This window comes from Elephantulus edwardii, unplaced genomic scaffold (genome assembly GCF_000299155.1).
Source record: "Elephantulus edwardii isolate Elephantulus edwardi_28Jun2011 unplaced genomic scaffold, EleEdw1.0 scaffold00282, whole genome shotgun sequence".
NCBI classification, from domain to species: domain Eukaryota; kingdom Metazoa; phylum Chordata; class Mammalia; order Macroscelidea; family Macroscelididae; genus Elephantulus; species Elephantulus edwardii.
In genome coordinates this window covers 3,128,956-3,150,892 of record NW_006400032.1, presented here as the reverse complement: position 1 = coordinate 3,150,892, position 21,937 = coordinate 3,128,956, and the positions used below count along the sequence as shown (strand labels likewise).

Sequence of the window (21,937 nt, the reverse complement as noted above, 5' to 3'; positions counted from 1 at the left end):
CTTGGAGGCAAGGATTCTGGGGCTTCGTCTGACATACTTTGGACATGTTGTAAGGAGAGACAGGTCTTTAGAGAGGGACATCATGCTGGGCAGAGTAGAGGGACAGCGCAGGAGGAGAAGGCCCTTATGAGGTGGATTGATTCAGTGACTGGGGTAATCGGGATGGGTGTGTCGGAGGCAATGCGATTGGCACAGGATAGAGCAAGGTTTAGGGCTGTTGTACATAGGGTCACTATGAGTCGCAAACGACTCGAAGGCACATAACAACAACAACAACAGCTGGTATCTTATCATATCCTAGGGCCTTATTTTTTTTATTATTATTTTTTCCAAAGCCTTAAGTGCAGCTTGAATTTCTTCCCTCATTACCAATGGCTCTTGTTCATATGGTACTTCCTGAAATATTTCAGTGTCAACTAATTCTTTTTAATACAGTAATTCTATGTACTTCCTCTACCCTCTTTTGATGTTTCTTGGATCATTCAAGATTTTGCCAAAAATATCTCTCAGAATTGCAGGTCAAGACATGAATTTGTTTTTTAGTTCTTTCAGCTTGAGAAATGTTGAGTGAATTATTTCCTTGTTATTCGTCAACTCCAGCTCTTTGTACATTCTGTTGTAATACTTTGCTTAATAACAGATGAGACCATAATAAATAAATGAGGTTTCCACACCATTTTAGGACTAGCAGTTTTAATCCACAGAGTTGCCAGCTACAGCTTTGAAGATGCTCACTGGTCTACAGATTTCATTCAAATTCAAACTACTGGTCCTCAGTGAAATTTACTATAGTCATACACCTCAACCATCCACACTGACTTGGACTTTACAGTTTATAATGCTTGTTCATACACCTCCTCTGTGCCTGTAGGCCCAGGTACCACAAAGTTTTGTTCAGGCACACAGCTGGGATGAGAAGGGAATAGTGTTGAGTCTCTCTTCATTCTATAAAGCTTCCTTTTGCATCTAGCTATTTCAGGTGACTGCCAACCTTAGGCAAATTTATCTAACAGGTTCTCATCAGGCAATGGTTTGCCTTACAGGGGAACTGAGAACATGGGGCAGAAGATAGTTCTAGTGGTTCAGTCTGTGGGGAGCTGCACTGTTAAACTAACTGGGCCTTTCTGGGGGTTTGAATCCACTAGAAGCACCTCAGGAAAAAGATGGGCAGTCTTCTCTGGAGCAATTTACAGCCTCAGAAACACAACAGAGGTGCAGCTTCAGGTCAGTTCTGACTTGACAGCAATGAGTTATGAGAGACCTGTGGAAGACTGAAGTGAATGATGGCTGGATTTGGAATCAGAACATCATCATCTTGCTATTGTTTTGGGGTTATTGTGTTATTGTTATATGAAGCCAAAACAATTATGACACCTAGGCACCAGATAGGACAAGGTTCACGTCTGCTGCTCACAGGCTGACTATGAATCGTATTTGACTCAATGGTATCCAACAACAACAACAACACCACCACACCCCCTGTAAACAAGAGATCTGAACCTTGCCTTATCCTGTGCCATCCTCACAATCTCCAACCCACCTGGCCCACTGTTACAGTCACTGTATCAATCCATCTTGTTAAGAATCTTCTTTTCTTTCTCAGACTTTCCACCTGTCCTACCAGGATGTTTTTCTCCCAAGGACTGGCCCCTCTGACAACATGCTTAAAGTATATGAGGCAAAGTTGCATCATCCTTGCCTCTAGGGAGCACCCTTGTTGCACTTTCGCCAAGACAAATTTGTTTCTTCTTTTGGAATTCAGTACTCTTCAACCAAAGCACACTTCAAAGGCATCAACTCTTCTTCTGCCATTCTTATTTCCTGCCCAATTTTCAGATGAATAGGAAGCAACTGAAAATTCCATAGCTTGGACAAAGTCCACCTTAGTCTTTAAAATGACAGCATTGCTCTTTAATGCTCTGGAGAGATCCTTGACAGCAGAAAAAACTTACTAATCCATAAAAAAAGAGTGATCACATTGTGCAGTCAATTCTCTTCAGCTTTCAGTAAAGATAATGTGAAAGCGTAAGAGGAAGTGCTTTATAACTGTTACCGGGGCCTTTACTGTGCTTGTACAGTTGATAAAGAGACTGGAATCTCCCCAGCCTTTCAAGACATTGATGAGTCTACTCAGCAGACTCTGGATGATATGGGGGAGAGCAGCTGCACTTCCTGCAGGGCACGTTGGGAGGGATTCAGTCAGATTCATGTTTCAGGCTACACGAATGAAAGGCATAATACCACAGTATCAAATCACAATAGAAATGATGGCGTGAGTGAGAAGCTGTATTTTCATTTTACTTTATTGGCTTAAAGCACATTGATAAGGTGAGTAAGTCCACATTTAATAACATGGGTAGGTCAGTCATGTACTATAAGCCCATTATAACTATCACCACCTCCACCACTGGTTGTCAGTCTAGTTGATTCCAAGTCATGGCAACCCTGAAAATGTCAGAACTGTGCTCCATGGGGTTTTCAATGGTTAATAGTTTTAGAAGTATACTGTCAACTACTCACATTAACTATGTATACTAACCAGGGACTATGCAGCCTTCATTGCCATTAAGTCAATTCCAAATTACCTCAACCCTCGTTAGATTTCTGAGGTTGTACATCTTTATGAGAGGCAACTGTCCATCTCTCTCTTACACAGAAGCTGGTGGATTTGAACCACTGACTTTTTGGCTAGCAGCCCAACATATACTATATCTCTCTTATCATAGGGTACTTATCTTCATCCTTATTATAGGATCTCTCCACCTGCTGAAAATTTCAGAATGCTTATAGAAAATGTTCCGCATTAGCATTTCTAACACAAATGAATAAACCATCAAAATGGTTACAGAATAAATCTCTCCTTTAAAAAAAAAAAAATTCCGAGAAAGGGAGACCATAAATTCTGCAGAAGTCATTTAAAGTCATAAACCTTAGAAATGTTTTCAGTGTGTTCTCCTGATTGAAGTTTTCCAGTTGACTTAGCCATGTTGCCCCACAATAACAGCCCCTCTGCAGTGCCACAGAAAATGGCACTTCTGAACATATTCCAAGTGACATTGCAGAAAAAAATGTTATTTTTCCTTCATGGCACTGATTTTTTTTCTTAAGTAGATTTTTTTTCATTTTGCATTCAAGAGAGAATGGGCTCTCTGCTTTTTTGAGGCTGCCCTCAGTTCTCAGATGTGGATTTTTCTAAGACAGATCAAAAGCACACTGTTCTCTGGCCTCCCTGGGGCTTCTAGCTGGAGCCCAGGGTCAGTGACATTCTGAAAACATGTGCTCAGAGCTCTCCAAGCGGTAGGTTGCCATTCCTGGGGAGTTGGTGAGAAGTCTAATTTGTATGCTTATTCTCAACTGCAGGAAAATGATTGTTTTGTGCTATTCAGTCGACTATGACTCATAGTAACCCTGTGAATAGCTCTGAACCCTGTCCTATCCTGAGCCAGTTTCACTGTCTCAGACACACGTACCTCCCTTACCCCAGTTCCTGTGTCAGTCCATCTCATCTGGGGTTTTCCTCTCCTGTGCTGACACTCCACCCTTCCAAGCATGATGTCTTTCTTAAAGGACTGGTCCCTCCTCACAACATGCCCAAAATATGTGAGATGGACATGCAAAATCCTTGCCTCCCAAAAGCAACTCTGTCTGGGATAGCCCTGTTTGTTCTCTTGGCCATCCGCAGTATGTTCAATACACTTCTCCAGAACCACAACTCAAAGGCATCAATTCTGTCATCCTTACTCACTGTCCAGCTCTCTGATGCACAGCAAGTGATTGCTGGATCAAGACCTGTATCAGGCACACCTTGGTCTCTAGACTGACACTGTTGCTCTTCAGCACTCTGGCATAGTCCTTAACAAAAGATTTTCCTAATGCAATTCATATTTTGATTTCCTGACTGCTGGTGCCAAGAGCGTTGATCTCAATCTCTTCTCGATCTATCATGGTGCTGCCAATTGGCCCAATGGTGAGCATGTTTGTTTTCTTGATATTGAGCTTCAATCCATATCAAAGACTACAGTCCTTGACCTTCTGCAACAAATGCTGCAGGTCTTCCTCAGTTTCAGCAAGCAAGGTTGTGTCATCAATTAAAAATTAGTATTTCCTAATGTTTCCCCAATCAAAGCATGGCAGCTAGAGCAGATGAGGACCCCTAGGGAGCCGTGGAAAGCAGGATTGGGCACTACTTACAAGGTCAGGGTGCATGTTTCTAGTTTCCAGAGAACAGAGTGCAACTTGAGGCACTGGTGGTTCCGCAGAATTCCCACGTTCCATAAGGAAGACCTGGGTTTGATTCCCCATCAAACTACCTCATGTGCACCCACCAACCATATGAAGGATTGGATGAAGCTCTGATGTTGAACTATTCTCAACAGAGCTTCAAAACTACGAAAGACTAAGAAGAAAGGTCTGATCTACTTCCGATAATCAGCCAGCCAATGACAACCTTATGAATCACTGTGGTCCAATTCCCAACAGATGGTGACAAAGGCAGGGGACTGGGTAGTGTTTTGCTCCATGTGCATGGATGGAGTCATGGTGAGTTAGGAACCAACAGTAATGGAGTGGAGTCTGGGTTGGTACCCTGGGTTCCTGCCAAGATTGTTATACTCATTAGATACATGGGGAAATGCAGGCATGGATATTTGAAAATATGCTCCTGGAATAGAAGAAGAGGTAAAAAGCAACTAAGGAGGTGGGAAGTAAGGAAAAGCAAGGTCACTTGCGCAGAACAGCTTGAACAAGAGCTACAGTTGGAGATCGCTCAGAAGAGTACTTGAAAGGAGGAGAAAGGCTTTGTCAGTAATAGGGTAGAACAGGAGGAAAGAAACCCCTGTGTGGCTCCAGGACTTGGGGACACATCTTCTTGCAGAAGGGGAGTGAGAGATGGCACCTATAACTTAACTGATTTGCAGTTGGAAAGACATCAGGACCACACATTGGTCTTCCCAATCGCTAGGCCTCACTGTCAGTTATGAAAACACTCACACATTAATACAACCCTCAGGCAATGTCTCTGCTTCCTGGTAATCCACCCATCCAAGGAAAAATGCTTTTCTTTTGGCCCTGTCCCAACACATGGAATTCTCATTTAGAGAATGCCAGGACTGTTCACCATGCTGCTGAAAGACTTCAACTCCACTCTCATCCATCCTGCTGCTTGGGTTTCAGTGTCTCTTCCTCAAATAAATGTCTCCAAGCACCTTTGCCTAGATTATTAAGTCCTCGGGTCAAAGGCACTACCAGGCCCTGCCTGCTTCTTGCATCGATCACAGTAGCAATGATTCACTTACTGCTATTGCACTGATCACGGTACCAGTTGCTTATCTACACAACTGTGTATTTAATATATGTCTCTTTGGCTAAAGTGTAAACCCCAAGAAAATTCCATGTTTATTTTCATCTTTTCCAGGTCTAGACAGTTAATAAAGAACAGATGCTTGTGGATGAGTGAGTGACGCGTCCTAAGATTCCTCTAGGAGACCCACTAAGGAACAGTACTTACTGCACAACTTCTTCTGGAACACCGAGGTCAGGGATTCAATCTGGCTGAAGTTGGCCACAAGGAAGACGTGGTCTTCATGGGGCTCGCTCCCAATGGCCTTTAGTGTATTGAGGTCCACCTGGCCCACGCCAATGGCAAATATCAGGATGCCTGTGTCCCGCGCCTTTGCCGCCACCTCAGCCACTGAGTCCTGAGGCCTCCCGTCTGTCACAATCATTATGACCCTTGGTACATTCTCCTTCAGGGGCCGGGCTCCCTCTGCTTCCGAGAATGCAATGTTCAGGGCATATTGAATGGCCAGCCCCGTCATGGTGCCCGTGGACAGATGCCTCATCCTTTTGACAGCACGTTCTACCTCCGATTTCCTCTTGAAGGTCTTGAGGGAGAATTCATTCTTGACAGTGCTGCCATATTGGAGCAAGCCCACCCGGGTGACGTCAGGCCCAATGTCCAAGAATTGCAGGATGTCCATGATGAACTCTTTGACCTTTGCATAGTCATAGGTGTTGACACTGCGGGAGCTGTCAATGATGAAGACCAGGTCTGCCCGTTTGTTCTCACAGGAGCTCCCTGGGGAAAGAGGAGAGTCAAAGGCATTAGATAAGTACGAAGGGACATTTTCACTTCTATGCAGGAAGCCTGGGTTCAATTCCCAACCAAGGGACCTCATGCACAGCCATTCCTTATCTGTTGGTTTGTGTGACATGCTGACTTGCTTGTTGCTACCATGTCAAAAAGCATTCTGCTAAGGTTCCAGACTAAGACGGAATAGGAAGGCCTGAGATCTACAGTCAATGAAAACCTTGAGTATTGGTCTCTTTCCCCGTTGCTCCTGGAGGAGTAATGAACATTAATACTGTTTTACAAGTATTGTAAAAAGAGCTGAAGACTATCCTAATGCATTATAGCCAAGCACATGGAATTCAAGAAGCTGCCAAACCCAGACAAAGACAAGTGTACATTCCATCTTTGTGTGATTGCGTACGAGTCTACGTATGTTAAGTTAGTCGAATCCCTTCATGCTAAACACCAAATCAGCCTGGTGAAGGTCGAAGAGAACAAGAAACTGGAGAAGGGATAGGTCTCCATGAAGGTGACAGGGAGAGAAAACCCACCCACACAGGGAGTGGGTGTGGCTGTGTGGGTATCAAGGACTCTAGCATAAATCTCAAGTCAAAGAATAAATACTCACTGAAGATCATTTCAAGGCAAGAAATGAAATAAATTGAAAACTTGGTTCTCAAAAAAACTATACAAAACAATACTGACTCTATAAATCTTTGAGAGAATGAAGCCTGAATGCTCCTTGGAGTCAAGGATTCTGAAACTTCGTCTGACATACTTTGGGCATGTTGCAAGGAGAGACTGGTCCTTGGAGAGGGACATCATGTTTGGGAGAGTGGAGGGACAGAGGAGGAGAGGAAGACCCTCAATGAGATGGATCAATTCTGTGATTGGAGTGGTAGGAATAAGAGTGTTGGAGACGGCAAAGTTGGCACAGGATAGAGTAGCGTTTAGAGTTCTTGTACACAGGGTGGCTATGAGTCGCAGGCGACTCAACAGCACATAACAGCAACATGAAGCTGTAGTTCCTACAGAGTTGTGCTGATAAACCAAAAGTCAACCCTCTCTGCTGGTTTGAATCCGCCATGAGTGATTCCTTCGGAGAAAGATGGGTAATTGCCAGTACAATTTATAGCCTCAGAAAACCAATGGAGGATCAACTATGAGTCAGTTCTGACTTGAAGCTATGAACTTTTTCAATATGAAACTATATGGTTCCAGCAATAGACATTCAGAGAAGAAGGATGTAAGTACATTCGAATCAAGGAAATGGAATAGGAACTGGTCTTGACTGACAGACAGCACTTGGAACATAAGAAAAGGGCATTATGAGTAAAGGTCCAAGAGAGACTGAATGGTAAATAGAGGAGTTTATAGGACCTTACACATCGCCTTATCATCAAGTCATATTTCAACTCATAGTGGCCCTACTGGACAGAGCAGAGCTGGCCTGGCGGGTTCCCAACATTGTAGAGCTTTATGGAAGCAGATTGTCACATTCCAATCCTGCAGTTTCCGGGTGGATTTGAACTGCCAACTTTTTGGTTAGCCTGTGAACTCTTAACCACTGTTCCACCAGAGCTTCTCTGACGAGACTTTAAAAGGAATTACAGGCAAACATAAAATTGAACAACAAGAAAATACAGCCAAACTCATTGCTGTTGACTCAGAACAGACTCAGAGCTGATCCTCCAGTGGGTTTCTGAGGCTGTAAATCACACAGAAGGAAACTGTCCATTTTTCTCCCATGGAGTTGCTGGTGGATTCGAACCACCTGAGAGGCATGGATTTTGGGTCAGTAGAGCAACTCAGAACTAGGTCACCAGATCTCACTGATCTCTAGTTAGCCAGTTATAAAAGCCTTTCGAGTCAAACAGAGAAGTTTATGCATGGTGCCACAGGTAGTGAGGGATCACTCATGCATTATACCATGTAATTTATCTGTCCCATTGGAAGAGTACATAATAAAAAGTGGTAAAGGGTTACAAGTTTGTTTATCAGGATTACTGTTTTGGAGACCTGCTGATCTGGTTGAGAGGGGACTCAGGTCTCAACCTGGGAGGCATTTGAGTAAATGGAACTAGGATCTACCGAAGAAATAGTTCAACAAGGGGCACAGGAAAAAGACAAATACAAACCTCTCCCTCATCACCATGGCCACTGTATTAAGCCTTGGGCAGCTAGGCAAGAAGGTGGAAAGGGACCTGAGCCGGTAAATGAAGCCCATGCTCTCCTCTGCACGGACCGAGGATAAGACTGGAGGAGATACGCAGCTTCCTGCCAAGTGGCTGGAAGCTGGGATGCCTGTTTGCATTTCTAGTGTTCTGCCTCCAGCTTGGCAACTTCCGCTACCCCACCTCCATCCCAGACTTTCCAGCTAAATGAGGGTTTGACACAGATTAGAAATGGAATCCCAAATGCTTGCCATAGATCCCAGTCACCACGGCTGTGAGAAAGCCAGAGAAGGCCAAAAATGAAACAGTGAGCCTTGTCATAAAAATGGGGATGTAGCTTGCCAGGGCTGGGACTGTCCCTGAGCGATGTGCACCCACACTTCATCCCGGGCCACCTGCAGCTACCAAACTGGTAGCCTGGCAAGACAGTGTGACCTTCTGCACCTGCCCCCAGCCCCCAACCACCACTCACAATAACTTTGGGGGCTGGGTGAATTAAAGGCAAGTTTCCTTTTTAAAACAGGGGCATCAGAGCCTACCTTGGGGCAACTATCGAGGAAACCAATATACAAGCAACATTCATGTGTTAGGTGTTTAAAAACCTTTTCCCCAGAGCACTTTTTATGTTCTCATCTGATTTTCAGAACAAGAAATGAGCTAGGATTATCATACCCATTAGACTGAGGAGAAAACAGAGGTACCGAGAGTTTGAAAACATGTCATCAATTACAAACAGGAAAACAGACATGGAGGCATCACTAACACCTACCTCACTGAGTAATCAGCATCCTCCTCCTCTCATGACCATTAAGTTGGAACTGAGTCCTAGCTGAGCTGATGAGTGTGTTCTCAGGGACTGTTAATTGCACAGAGGAGACTGCTCCTTTTTCTCCCAAGGAGGTGTTGATGGAGCCATACCGCCAGCGAGGCATGGCTTTTGGGTTTGCAGCACAACTTCTATGGACCAAGATAAAAAGCACAGTCTGGGGCCCAGAATGTGGGAACAATGGAACATGAGGGAGCTGCACATATAGGCTCTCCTCGGCCTGTTCCTGCTCCTACCTCTCTCTCCTATCTCTGGCCAGGAAGAGAGAGGGCCCTTGATTTGCAATTGTGCAGTTCATGTTGCACACAGGCATTCTCCCAGGGGAGCAGTTATAAGTTGCTGATGATCTGACTCTAACTCATAGGAACCAAGAGTTTTCAATGGCTAAATTTTCAGAAGTGATTGCCAGGCCTTTCTTCTGAGGCACTGAGTGGACTCAACCCTTCAATTATCAGCCAAGTAGCACCAACCAGTGACTCATGCTTAGAGGAGGCTCAAAAAAGTCTCATCATTACCCTGTCTTTTCACCTGAATCCTGGGCAAGGTCCAGCGGTGATTAATTTTATAAAACATAACATACTGGAATAATTGAAACACAATATGAATGAAGAATAGTGTAAAACACAATACACATATATTGAACTTTGTAAGCAAACCAATATAAAATAACATTTTTAAAAAGTCTCATTATTAAGTCGGTATAGACTCAAAGGTGATCTTCCAGTGAGTTTTCAGAGGCTATAAACCGCAATGAAGGAGCCACTTATGGATCAAACCACCAGAGAGGCATCATTTCCTTTGGGTTGGCAGCGTGACTCCCTATAGATCACCTGAGGAGGCAGGGCTGTTGAGATCCACGATGCCCTGGAGGTAGCGCCCTTTTCTGATATTCACAAAGGAGCCGATCTCATGCAAAGCCCGGGGGGAGAAGCGGGTCCCATGAAGCAGGTCCCAGGAAGCAAGATAAGTTGCAGGCAGTCCCAGGACCCAGGCTGGCCCTTCTCAAGCAGCCCCACCATCCCCACCCCTCAAAAACTATCTGAAAGTTACTGCTGGATAACAGGCCATGGCGCTCTACTTGCTGGGGAGAAGAGGCTTAGATCCTGCTATAGTGGAAGAAGTTAATGAAAGCATTCTTAGAAGGAAGAAGTCCCTGATAAGGCAAATGTTGACAAGCTTTTAAAAAAAATAAATAAATTGGAAGTCTAAGTCCAACAAAAGCACTTCAGAAGAAAGGCTTCCAAAGCATCTATTGGAAAATTTACAGAACAGTTTTACTTCCGTACACATGGAGTCACACCATGAGTGAGAACTAACTTGTCAGCAGCTGGTTGGCTTGGGTTGATCCTTAGAGAAGAGAGATTTCCTCTTTGGGCTTCCTCTGGAAATCTGCGGGAGGAGGCAGCCGTCCTTGGACTAAGATACTTGACCGTGGGTCTTAGTTGTGGTGTGGCCATGCCATCGAGCAACCCTGTCCATCTGCGATTAAAAGGCAATCTAAGGGAGGAATGGGAGCCCCGTGGGGACGTGTGGGCTAAAGTGGATGAGCCGCTGTCAAAACAATGTGTCGTTACCACAAAGTGTGGAAATTTAGAAAAATACCACAAAAAGTCTGCAATAAGCCTTGGAGGTTCCAAGTGAGCTGTGACCGTGAGTTGAAGGCACTAAGCATCCTGAGTGACTGAGTCTACAGCCCCACAGGTCCCCTGGGAACCCTGAACCACAATTTGGCTGCAAAACCTCTAAAGTGGTTCCCACTGAGTGTGCACACAGATGCCCAGGAGAACTCGTGGAAACAAAGATAGTGAGCCACAACCCCACACCCTCCAGCCCTGAAGTGGAGACCTGAACGCTTGCATTTCTAACAGGTTTCCCAGAAAACTGGTGCTGCTGGTTCAGGGACCACACTCCCAGAAATAAAACCTATCTCAGGAGATGTCCTAGGTGGCACAAAGGATGAAGTTCTCAACTGCTGACTGAAAGGCTGGTGGTTCGAAGCCACCCACTCAGAGACACCTCAGAAGAAAGGCCCGGAAATTTGCTTCCAAAAGATCACAGCTATGTTTGGAAAACGAGTCTAGTCCATCTTTGTGGCCAAGCTGTTGGAAACAAAGCCCACTCACTGTCAATTCCAGCTGACAGTGACCTTGTATGATAGAATACAATTGTCTGACAAGGTTTCCAAGGCTGCAGATCTTTACAGAAGCAGATTCCTTCATCTTTCTCTTGCAGAGTGGCTGATGGATTCAAACCACTGACCTTTTGGTTAACCGCCAAATGCCTTCACCATACCACGACCAATGACCACAGCTCTTTGTTGGAAACCCATGGCCTTTTTTTCAGTATCTGTGGAATCAAATTGTATGCAGGTGAAGGAGACTGAGATGGGGGTGTGGAGAGGACAGTTCAAGGAGGTGTCTGAAACCAAGTTAAGCAGGTCTAGACCAGTCTGGATCCTGCTGAGAGAATCCTAAATTCCCCATTTTTTTGAGGGAGCCACAGTCACTTTTGAACATGTGGAATATAGAAACAGAAATCAATATGCTTTAGAGGCAGGAGGTTCTAAATAGAGACCAAATTACTTACTTTAAAGGAGAGCAAGCGGTGACCCTCCCTGAGGCCTCATGACTCATTACGGTCAGACCTGGGACAAGACGGCTGTCTTTCCCACCACCCAGCAGCTGGTTTTCTTGGAAAGTGGCCACTACAGCTGCCATGACAGCTGTGAGCTTTGCAAACACTGGGAGCACTCTGGAATCTGCGCTGTGAAGAGCACTGCAGCTTCTCCACGTGCAGACTACAGGGAGACGGCTATGGGGTCTGCAGTGTCTCTTCACTCCTTCCAGAACACTGCCTTTTCTCCTGTGTTCGTCCCTTCATGTTGGTGAACAGCATCCCTGTCTCCCTGACCAGAAAGAAGAACTCACAGAAATCTGAGTGGGGCATTTTTTATGACAAAGATTTTCAGCAGGAGTTAAAAAGGATTTGTGAGCACATGATAAGATATCATCCTTCAACCACAGAGTGACAGCCTAGACTCTGTCAATTCCACCTCCAACACTGCTGCCATGCCTACAAAGCCCATGCCTTGGATAAATAAGGGCCTCTGGCCCTTCTGGATAAGGCAAACATTAGACTTAATGATTTAGTCATTAGGGTTCTTAGAGTTAAAGTACAGGGATGATTTTTTCCCCCATATCATCAGTCATTGATTTAAGTCCATGTAAGAGCACTGTAACATATGTTGGTTTTGATATTGTTGTTTTGTGCTTGGATTTACTGGATTTCCTTTAAAATCTCCACTTATCTATGGAGAAAGAGTTGGGACAATCTAAGCAAATTCCTATCCAAGTGGGAATAAAACGTACAGTCTCAGGACGATTTCCTCCTCTCAGGGGCTTAAGTCTGGTTTGCTAATTAGCTTCTCCTGCTCTGGAAAATTCTATTATGGTCATGTAATCACATGGTAAATATTTGGTGCCATCAGCCTGGGGAAGTCAGAGTGTATTTGATGATGCTGAAATCATTTCATCTGAAGACGGAAAGAGGGCTCTGTGATCCTACGTGAAACAAAAGCAGAGTCGTATCCTCTCAGTGCAGGTGTGGCCGCTGTCACTTTCTGTGGTTGTAAGCTACTTTTTTAATCTTTTTTTTAAATTTTATTTTATTATTTTTTGTGTGCATGTACCGTCAAATTAGATCTGACTGGTACAGGAGGAGACTGTCCCTCCTTACCCGGCAGAGCATCTGGTGGATTCGAACCCTTCGCCTCTGGGATTGTAGTTGCAGCTCCTCGCCACTAGGCCAACAGAGCTCCCCGTAAGCTACTTTTTAAACACTTTGACCCTCAGTCTCTTCCTCTGGAAATGTGGGGTAAATACAGGCTTGTTGTAAGACACAAAAAACCTGAATAATAATTTGTAGCTAGTATTTATTGGTGGACAGTGTTTAGTGGCGCTCTCCGATTAAAACAAGCTTGGAAGCAGGAGTAGTATCCACTTCCAAAACAGCTTGCCTCTGGAAACCCTATGAACCTAGAGAAAGGACGAAAGTTATACAAGTGTCCAGGTCTTGTTCATAGGGTCGTTATGAGTCGCCTATGACTCAACAGCACTTAACAACAACAGTATTTATCAAGCACTTAGTAATAGTCAGATTGTCATATATGTGTTGACTTAGTTATTTTTCACATAAGCCTTATGAAATAGGTACAGTTACTACCTCCATTTGACAGGTGAAAGCAATAGGTCTAGAAAGGTCAGATAATGTATTCATGGTTTCATAGCTGCAAGTAGAGGAGCTGAGGTTTGAACTCATCTGTCTAACTTCCACATTTGTCTGTAGCCTTTATTCCTGTATTTTAAATCACTGTCCACAGTTTATCAGCTCCTTCTCAATATGTTTATATCATACTTCTCTTCACCCAACTTATCTGTTTATTTACTGCTTCCATCTTCTTCCTTTCTCCTCCCTGCTCACCCTCCCAGGTTGACTCTATCTATGTATAAACTTTTCCTTAGCTTTTCAGATTAGTGGTCTCATACGATAATTGTTCTCTTGTGATGGATTTACATTACGCAGCATCATTTGTTCTAGGTTCACCATGTTGTGCAGTATTTCACAGATCTTGACTGTTTTTCAGTGACACATATTACTACACTGTGTGAATATAACACAGTTCCTTAGCCATTTGTCCAATGCTGGTCCCTTGGATTGTTTCCATCTCTTCACTATTGTAATTAAGGCTGCAACAAGCATAGGAATATGTCCGTTTATGTGGTAGCTCTCAGTTTTTCTTAGGATATTCACCTAGTGTAGTGAGATTGTTGGATCAAATGGTATTTCTATTCCCCACTTTCTAAGAGAGTGTCGAACTGCCTTCCACAATGCTTGCACCACTTTGCATTCCCAGCAGCCATGTATGAGGGTTCCAATCTCCCAGTAGTCTGTATTCTTACCCATCAAGTTAGGGGTGTCATGGATGTGAGAGGCTCTTGTTCTTCTAGACCTGCCATCTCCAATTACCCATAATGTGCGAGGCAGCACCAGCTCTCTGGGGTCAGTTCTTTCCATGCCTGAAATCAGGGCCCAAGAGAAATGGCCCATACTCAGCTGCCTGCTGCCAAGTGTTCCTCTCTTGTTAAATGCCAATTTGTATTTTTTCCCCCCTAATTGAACAAAATGATCAAAACAGACGCTTACCTCCCTGAGTCCCGGTAGGCCAGCAAATCAGGCTACTCACTGCTCATATTCCTACTCACTTGTCAAGTGTTCACTGTGAGTGCAGCAGGACAGGGACTCATGGGAGACCACAGGACAGGTAGGTGCGACAGAGAAATGGCTGCCCCAGCCCTTGAGGGACCAGCAAACAGGAGAGAAACGGTCCTAACAATACGTGAACAGCTAGGAGGCGTGGCGTGGGGGAGAAACTCTCTCAGGGCACAGGGCCGAGCTGTCTGTCAGGTGTCAGTGCTCATTAAGACAACAAGCTAAGATGAAGTTACAGCCAAGCCTTAAACAGCTCCCTGTGATAATACAAGCAAGAGAAACCCAGAGAAGTGTCAAATCTTTCTTGTTTCTTATTTATCCAGGAATAGCACTTGGGTGAGGGTTGGGTGGGTCATCACAGATTGAGAGACTGAGGGTGCCAAAGCAAACCCCCTCCCACCGCACCCAGACCACGGCACTGGGGGAAAGGGGGGGGGGGCTAGGGGAAGGTCTAGGAGTGGAAAGGTACCGTGTATGAACCAGAGTTTGGGAAAGGGTCTTCAGAGACAAGGAGGCTTCAGGGGCGACTGAAGGTCCCCAAGGTCTGCACATGGAAGTGCCTGGGGTAATAGTGCATTTATGTGAAGGTGGGCTGAGTCCTGGCCTACAAATACATCCTTTCCGACATGGCAATGCACTGGCCATGTCCATAGGCTGGTTACACAGGGTGCCTTTCCCCCTGAGGCCTGCCAGGAAAAGCCTTCATAACAGCCTGTAGTCCAGCCTGAAAACTCACACCTAGTGCTTCAGCCCGGGGCCAGACACCTCAAAATAGATTTCAGAAAATGTGATGATATGCATCAATTCCCACCAGCATTTCCACAAGCAGATGGTCTGTGGGCACTTAAAAAAGAGAACCGTGAAATGCATAATGATAGACGTGCAAGAACAGGCCAGTTTCTAGGACAGGAGAAGAGTGAGCGGGTGAGGGGATTAGAGAAAGATTTTTCAGGCTGCATTAAAGGGTGGCTTGAGGCTGGTGATCATGAAATGTAATGGGCTCTTGCGCTTTGCTCCAGCCAATCAGGTACAGGGAAAGCAGGCAAGTGCTGGATTATGCAGGGTTGTCAGTTAGACAAGAGAGGAGGATGGATTGGGGCTGGGGACTGGGGTAGAACGAGGAGAGAAGTGAGGTCGGTGAAAGGGTAACTATCTTAATTTTCTATGGAATTAAAGCTGGGGGAAGTAGGGGGAAGCAGGAGTGATGGACAGTGGAATAGAAGGAGAATCAAAGGATTAAAAGCCTAAAGTCAAACAATTGTTAACAGTGTATGTTGTTAAGTACCGTTAAGATGGAACCGATTCATAGCTGAACCTCCAGGGAGTTTTCAAAGGCAGTAAATCACATGGGAGTGGATTTCCCATCTTCCTCTCACAAAGCAGTGGGTGGATTTGAACTACATGCCTTAGGGTTGGCAGCACAACTCTACCACTAATCCACCATTAGAAGAAAATCACCTTAGCAGCATAAGGAGACTGTTGCTATTGTTAGATGGCACAGAGTGGTGTGGCCGCATGTGACGGAACAGAGCTATCTCATAGGATTGTCTTGGCTGTAATTTTTACTGGAGCAAATCACCATATTTTTCTCCCAAGGAACCACAGAGTTGAGTTCAAACTGCCAAGCTTGCTCTGGTTAGCAGCTGAGCCTTAATCACTGCACCACCTGGGTTGTTAGCGACACACACACACACACACACACACACACACACACACACCCCAATTCACACAGAATTGATAGAAATTGCCTCATGTAGAATGGATAGAAATGCTGCCTTTCCCTGTGTTACTGTCATGACCAATTAAGGATCATACTGTAATATATATGGTCTGACTGGCTTTCAAAACAAAGTAGATTGGTGGTGGTGCTGCTGTTGTTCTGTACCATCAGGTCGGAACCAACCTATAGTTGACCCTCCAGTGGATTTTCAGAGGCAGTTAATCGCATGGGAGGAGATTGACCTTCTTTCTTCTAAGGAGCAGCTGATGGATTTGAACTGTGTGCCTTTGGGATAGCCCAGCTTCTTACCATTAGGCCACCAGAGCTCCCTGATCTCTATGTACTTTTTCCCTAGTTCATGTTAGTCTGCAAGCTCTGATGAAACCTGCTTATAGCAACACACAACACTCTACTGAAAGACTCTACTGATGGTGGCTGCTCTTGGGATTCATGGAATAAAACTTGGGTCATTGGCATAGAAAGCAAGAATTCTACCACCTGGAAGTTTACAATTTAGATTATGAAGAAATCACCATTACTGGTAATCACAAAATCAAAGTTATGACCAGAAAAGTAAATTACTAAAATATGACAGAAGAGAGGAATATTCAAGATATGGAAGTAAAAGTTATCAGGGATTACTGAATCAGAAAACTAAGTGATGTTATGTGTCAAGAGTTTTTGGATCCATAAACTTGGACAAAGAACAAAAAAAAATGGGATTACCTTGGATTCTAATCCAAACACCACCAATTCTAGAATGAATCATGTGTTCTTAGTGCTCAGTGGTGCCAAGTAAGGATTTTGACATTAAAAATTAAATAGGTAAATATCACTAATCCTGGGTTTTAAATTTTACTTGAATAAAGGTAGTTATTCATTTATGACAACAATTATGACAAGAAAATTATTGAAAAAGTAGCAGTTTGCCAAGAATAAAAATTGTTCTTGTAACTAGAAACAACCAGAGTATATTTTTAATTACCTGAGAGTGTCCAGAAAGTTTGTGAGACAAGATTAAAATTTGATGAAAGGCTAGGAAGACAAACTAGTTCACCAAAAGTTCCAAAGGGACACTGGGGAGGGAAAGAAAGTTGTTAGTTTTTTATTACAGAGACAGAAGGAAGAACCTTGATCATTATGAATCATCATAAGTTGAGGAAGGGAAAATATGCAAAAATGTAATTTGTTTTCTACTGTTAGATGCAACACATCAGGAGAGCAAGGGGAAAGTTATCGGTAGGAAGTGTCTGGATATCAGCAAGGCAAACGACCGACTTGAGGGAGGTATAAATGCAAATCAACATGTGCCAACAAGTTAGGTAGACAGAGTCATTCCATAACTAGTGAGTATCTCCCACGCTGGGAAAGGTGAAGTGTCAGAGAAAGAGAGGAAGCTCCTCACGCAGGTGGATCGACACAGTGACTGTAACAATGAGCTCGGCGTACTGGAGACCTCGAGGATGTGCAGGATAGGGCAGGGTTCAGACCTGGGTTTCACGGGGTTACCAGGAACAGCAACAACCCAGTGTGTGTCAGCCTTTGCAAATACAAATAAAGAAAAGGCTCCTGACTGGATGGTTGTTTTATTGACAAATAAGAGGGTGAGATGAACTAGGGAGACTAGAAAGGATGCTGTAGTTGGTAACTCTAACAAGTCAATCTGGAACAATGTCTTTAGAGTGATGCCAAAGGGCTTTATCTGGACATGATTACCAATACCTTGTTTGATAAAAGCGTGGAAGGCACAGTGTAGCTTACAGCTCATGCACACACACACACACACACACACACAGAGAGAGAAAGCGCGCGCAAGCGAGCTAGCAGGGGCAAGGAGAGAGGAAAAATATGAGACACAGACAATCTGAGAGAGAGAATCAAGAATCATTGACTGTTTCTTGGTGCAGACATCCTGACTCTAGTGCTCGGCCATGCCCTCTTTGCCCCTGTAAGACACTGCTGATCAATTCGGGTTCTTTTCCTCTCCGCTTGGATGTGCTTTAGGACCCTTGCAATATTACACTCTTGTTAACTTCCAACAACCTCTCAGAATGGGTGCATGCAATGGAATCCCATTTCAAGCCTGGCTTTAGCCTCAAGTGCTCTCCAGTGAAGTTTAAGAATTTGATTTTATCCAAGAAATGAATTGAAAGTAAATGAGCTAATCATATTTATGACTTGACGTCTGATTTGAAATCTAATTTATTACTCTTCAATGAGAAAGAAAAAGGGCAAACAGACAAGACTTGCCAAGTCAACAGTCTGCACGTGATCTTCTGGATAAAGCCACATTTATAACAGAGGGAAATTAGATGGGCATAGGCTCCGAGCAAATGAAACCAAACTATCATAAGGAATAATGTCTTCAAACTGTATAAGACTTAAGTAGCATGCATTATAAGAATGTAAAGTCAGTGTACCGGAACATAAAAAGTTGCATGCTAGAAGCAGTCGATTTCTGTGAATTGGATTATATATGCTTGCCAATGAACTTTTTAGACTTGTTTATAAGCCAGCACAGTGTTCTCATCTATGGTTGGGCTCAGGAAGCATGTATCAGGGGTGCGAGAGATATGGCCCCTGCTGCCCACTCCTGTGGTTTCCGCCCCCATGGACCTTGGGCAGCATAAATGGTCTGTGCTCCACTACTAGCTGAAAGGTTGGTGATTCAAGCCCACCCACAGGTGCTGTGGAAGAGACAAGTGCGGGAGAACATTCTTCCTGAAGATTACTGCCAAGAAAATGTATTGGAGCTCAGTTCTACTCCAAAACACATCAGTCACCATGAATCAAAACAGACTCTATGGCAATAGATCCACCACCACCACCACCACCACCATTTGTTGGATCTTCAGGCTTCTGGAATGTTACTTCCCAAGGTTTTCAGGTGATTTAAGACCCCTTTAGTGCAAATATTTCAGAGATAAATCTGACAAGCTTTGATTTTTGTCCCCAGTGCAACTTTAGAACCAAACTTCCACTTAATTTGCAGCTGTTCTATAATCAGGGCATGAGGTTAGGGCCAAAGAAGGAACAAATCAGTCCTGGATGAAGCGTAGCCAGGGGTCTCTTCACAGGCAAGGAGAGTGACCTTCACCTCACATACTTTGCATGTTACCAAGGGGCTGCTCCTTGGAAAGCAACATCATGCTTGGAAAGGGAGAGAGTCAGCAAAGGAGAGGAAGCCCCTCAGGGAGATGGACTCTCACAGTGACTGCAAAACAAAACAAGTATAAGTCCCATGGAGGTGGTGGGGATGGTACTGGATTAGGGAGGGTTGCAACCCGTCTCAGCTACTCATCTCGGGGTTTGTTCTAAGTTTGAGGTGACTTTGCAACATCTAAACTATTAGGATCAGAATTGGACTAAATGCTAGAAAGACCACAATCTATTTTTCTCTCTCCAATGTCCTTGTTAGTCCATTTCTTGCTGCTGCCTTACCTTATGAAAGACTTTTTACAATGCCGTTGGAGAACTATTACAAAAACTCTATTAGAGTCTATTAGACACACCCTAGACATCTTAATGGGATCTGGAACCTATTTGGGGCTCATTAGCAAGTTATTTCTAATTGGTTTGTTGGTTGTTGTTGTTGTTGCTGTTAGGTGCCATTGAACCGAGTATGACCCACAGTGACCCTATGAACAAAAGATCTGAACCCTGTCCTATCCTGTGCCTCCTTACACTTCCTGACATATAGGAGCCCATTGCAGCAGTCACCATGTCAGTCCACCTGGTTGAGGGTCTTCCTCGCCCTTGCCGACCCTCCACCCTTCCCAGCATCATGTCTTTCTCTAAGGAATAGCCCCTCCTGGCAACATGCCCTAATTGGTAGCATTCTTTACATGTTTTCCAAATTCTGGGGGCTCTTGTGATAGTGTTGATTCTGTCACACATTCTTCTGTTGGTTCTGCATGCAGAACTGGTACCACACACAAAGCTACTACATTTAAGCTAGAACGCTTACATACTCCAATTGAGACCAGAGAGAATTTTGGAAAGCTAGAATAGTCAGATGAAACTCACAAGATGAAATCTAATTGCTACAAATGTCTAACCTCACAGGCAGAATTCAAAAATGAACCAGCAGGAGATATATATGGATCGACGGCCAATCGCATGATAAAACCAGAACCCCCTAGGTTTGCTGGTCAGTGTTATGTGCCATCAAGTCAGAACCAACTCACACCTGACCTCCGCCCCCTCAACAGGTTTTCAGAGGCAGTAAATCTCACCTGTGGAGCAGCTGGTGGATTCAAACTGTGTGCCTTTGGAACTGCACCACAGCTTCTTACCACCCAAGTTAGTTCCCTAGTTGTTGGGAATTTTGAGTGCCTACTTAGTTGTTATTGTTGTTGAGTACCTTTGAGTCAGACTGACTCATAGGTGACCTGCTAGTGGGTTTTTAGAGGCATTAAGTTGCATAGGAGGAGAATGACCATCTTTTTCCCACAGAGCAGCTGGTGGATTTGAACTTCATACCTCTGGGTATGAGACAGCACAATTCCTTACTCCTAAGACATCAGAGCTCCCTGCCTAGGTTGGTAGGTAATCAAAATTCACAATGACCCCAGTAATTGACCCAAACATACCAAGGATCATAAAGATGGTGCAGGATGCAGAATTTTTTGTGTTGTACATGGGGTTACCAGAGTTAGAGTTGATTCAATAGCCCCTAATAACAATAATGTCAACCAACTAATAAGAATAAAACTAGCAGTGTATCTACATGGAGACCATTTTCATTGTATTCCCTCCTACATGCCTTAAAGTACCTGGGTAGAAAAGGGACACAGCGTGAGATAACTGGGGGAATGGAAGTTGTGGCTGGCCAGAATCCCTATCCTGGCTTTTGTTGTTTCTGCTCTATGCTTTTTAATCATAGACAAGTTTGCCCCACAAGCTAAGCAAAAAGTGGCTAATACCATTCAGAGTGATATGTGTAGTATTTTTCTCTCAAGAACACAGGGGAGTGTGGTGTGGACGTCAGCTTTTATTCTACATAGTTTCTTCCTGACACCTACAAACAGAACCACAGTGTCTAGGAAAAAACTTGACATTTCAGAATTCTCAAGGTTATTCTGTCAACACTTTAGCCACTATATATCAAGATGAGCATTTGTAGAACACAGAGAATGTATCTTTGAAATACTTCAAGGGGGATTCCATGTGCCTATGGAGATATACAGGGGAAACGTTATAACAATTTCCATGCTTGGCAATTTAAAAAGACAGCTCTGGTGAATATGCCTGCTTCCTCCATAAGCAGCAACCCAAGGCCACTCCTGAAGGATCCCAAATGTGATGCCAGCTCACATTTTGGCTGTCCCTGTGGACTGTCATAAATTCCTTGAGGAATAATCCAGGCCCCAGAGAGAGTCCTCCAATGGCAGGGGGCAGGGAGGTGGGGGTGGAAATAACCCAAGGTGCCACATCACACCACTCTTCCCTAGTAACTATTACACGAGCGAAAAGAAAAGAGAAACCGTATGAGGCTCAGCAGCTGTGGTTTCCAGAACCCTGGACCATTCTCTCTGTGAGGGAGCCAAAGAGAAAGCCGCCCCTGCCTAGCCCCAGAGAAAATAGTTTCCAAGAAACCGAATTTCCCTGCAGGGTGAGAAAATTTGTTAAAGGTTCTCTTAATAAATGCCCTTCGTATTCATGTCCCTTCTCAAAGCTTGCCCTACAACGATCTTTTTCTTAATCAATATATTTATAAAATTCATAAATAAACCCTGAAATAGCCAGTGGTTTAAAAAACAAAACACAAACCCCCACAACAAACACCAAACTCTGGGCTGACCATACACACAGACTAAGTCTGGTATTCTCCATCAAACCCCCCGTACTGTCTCGCTTCCTTCCTTTCTCTAACTGGG

General features: G+C 44.2%; 1 protein-coding gene across 3 annotated transcripts in view; it reads right to left on the bottom strand.

Annotated features, from left to right (window-relative positions):
- Positions 1-21,937, bottom strand: part of MATN2 (matrilin 2) — a 189,519-nt gene that overhangs the window by 126,643 nt on the left and 40,939 nt on the right. For 2 of the 3 annotated variants that reach the window (XM_006900358.1, XM_006900357.1), the window contains exon 2: positions 5,507-6,076. In XM_006900358.1, the coding sequence (XP_006900420.1) occupies positions 5,507-6,076 (570 nt within the window). Of the gene's footprint in view, positions 1-5,506; positions 6,077-21,937 lie in introns of those variants that run through there. The other variant, XM_006900359.1, reaches the window with a different exon arrangement.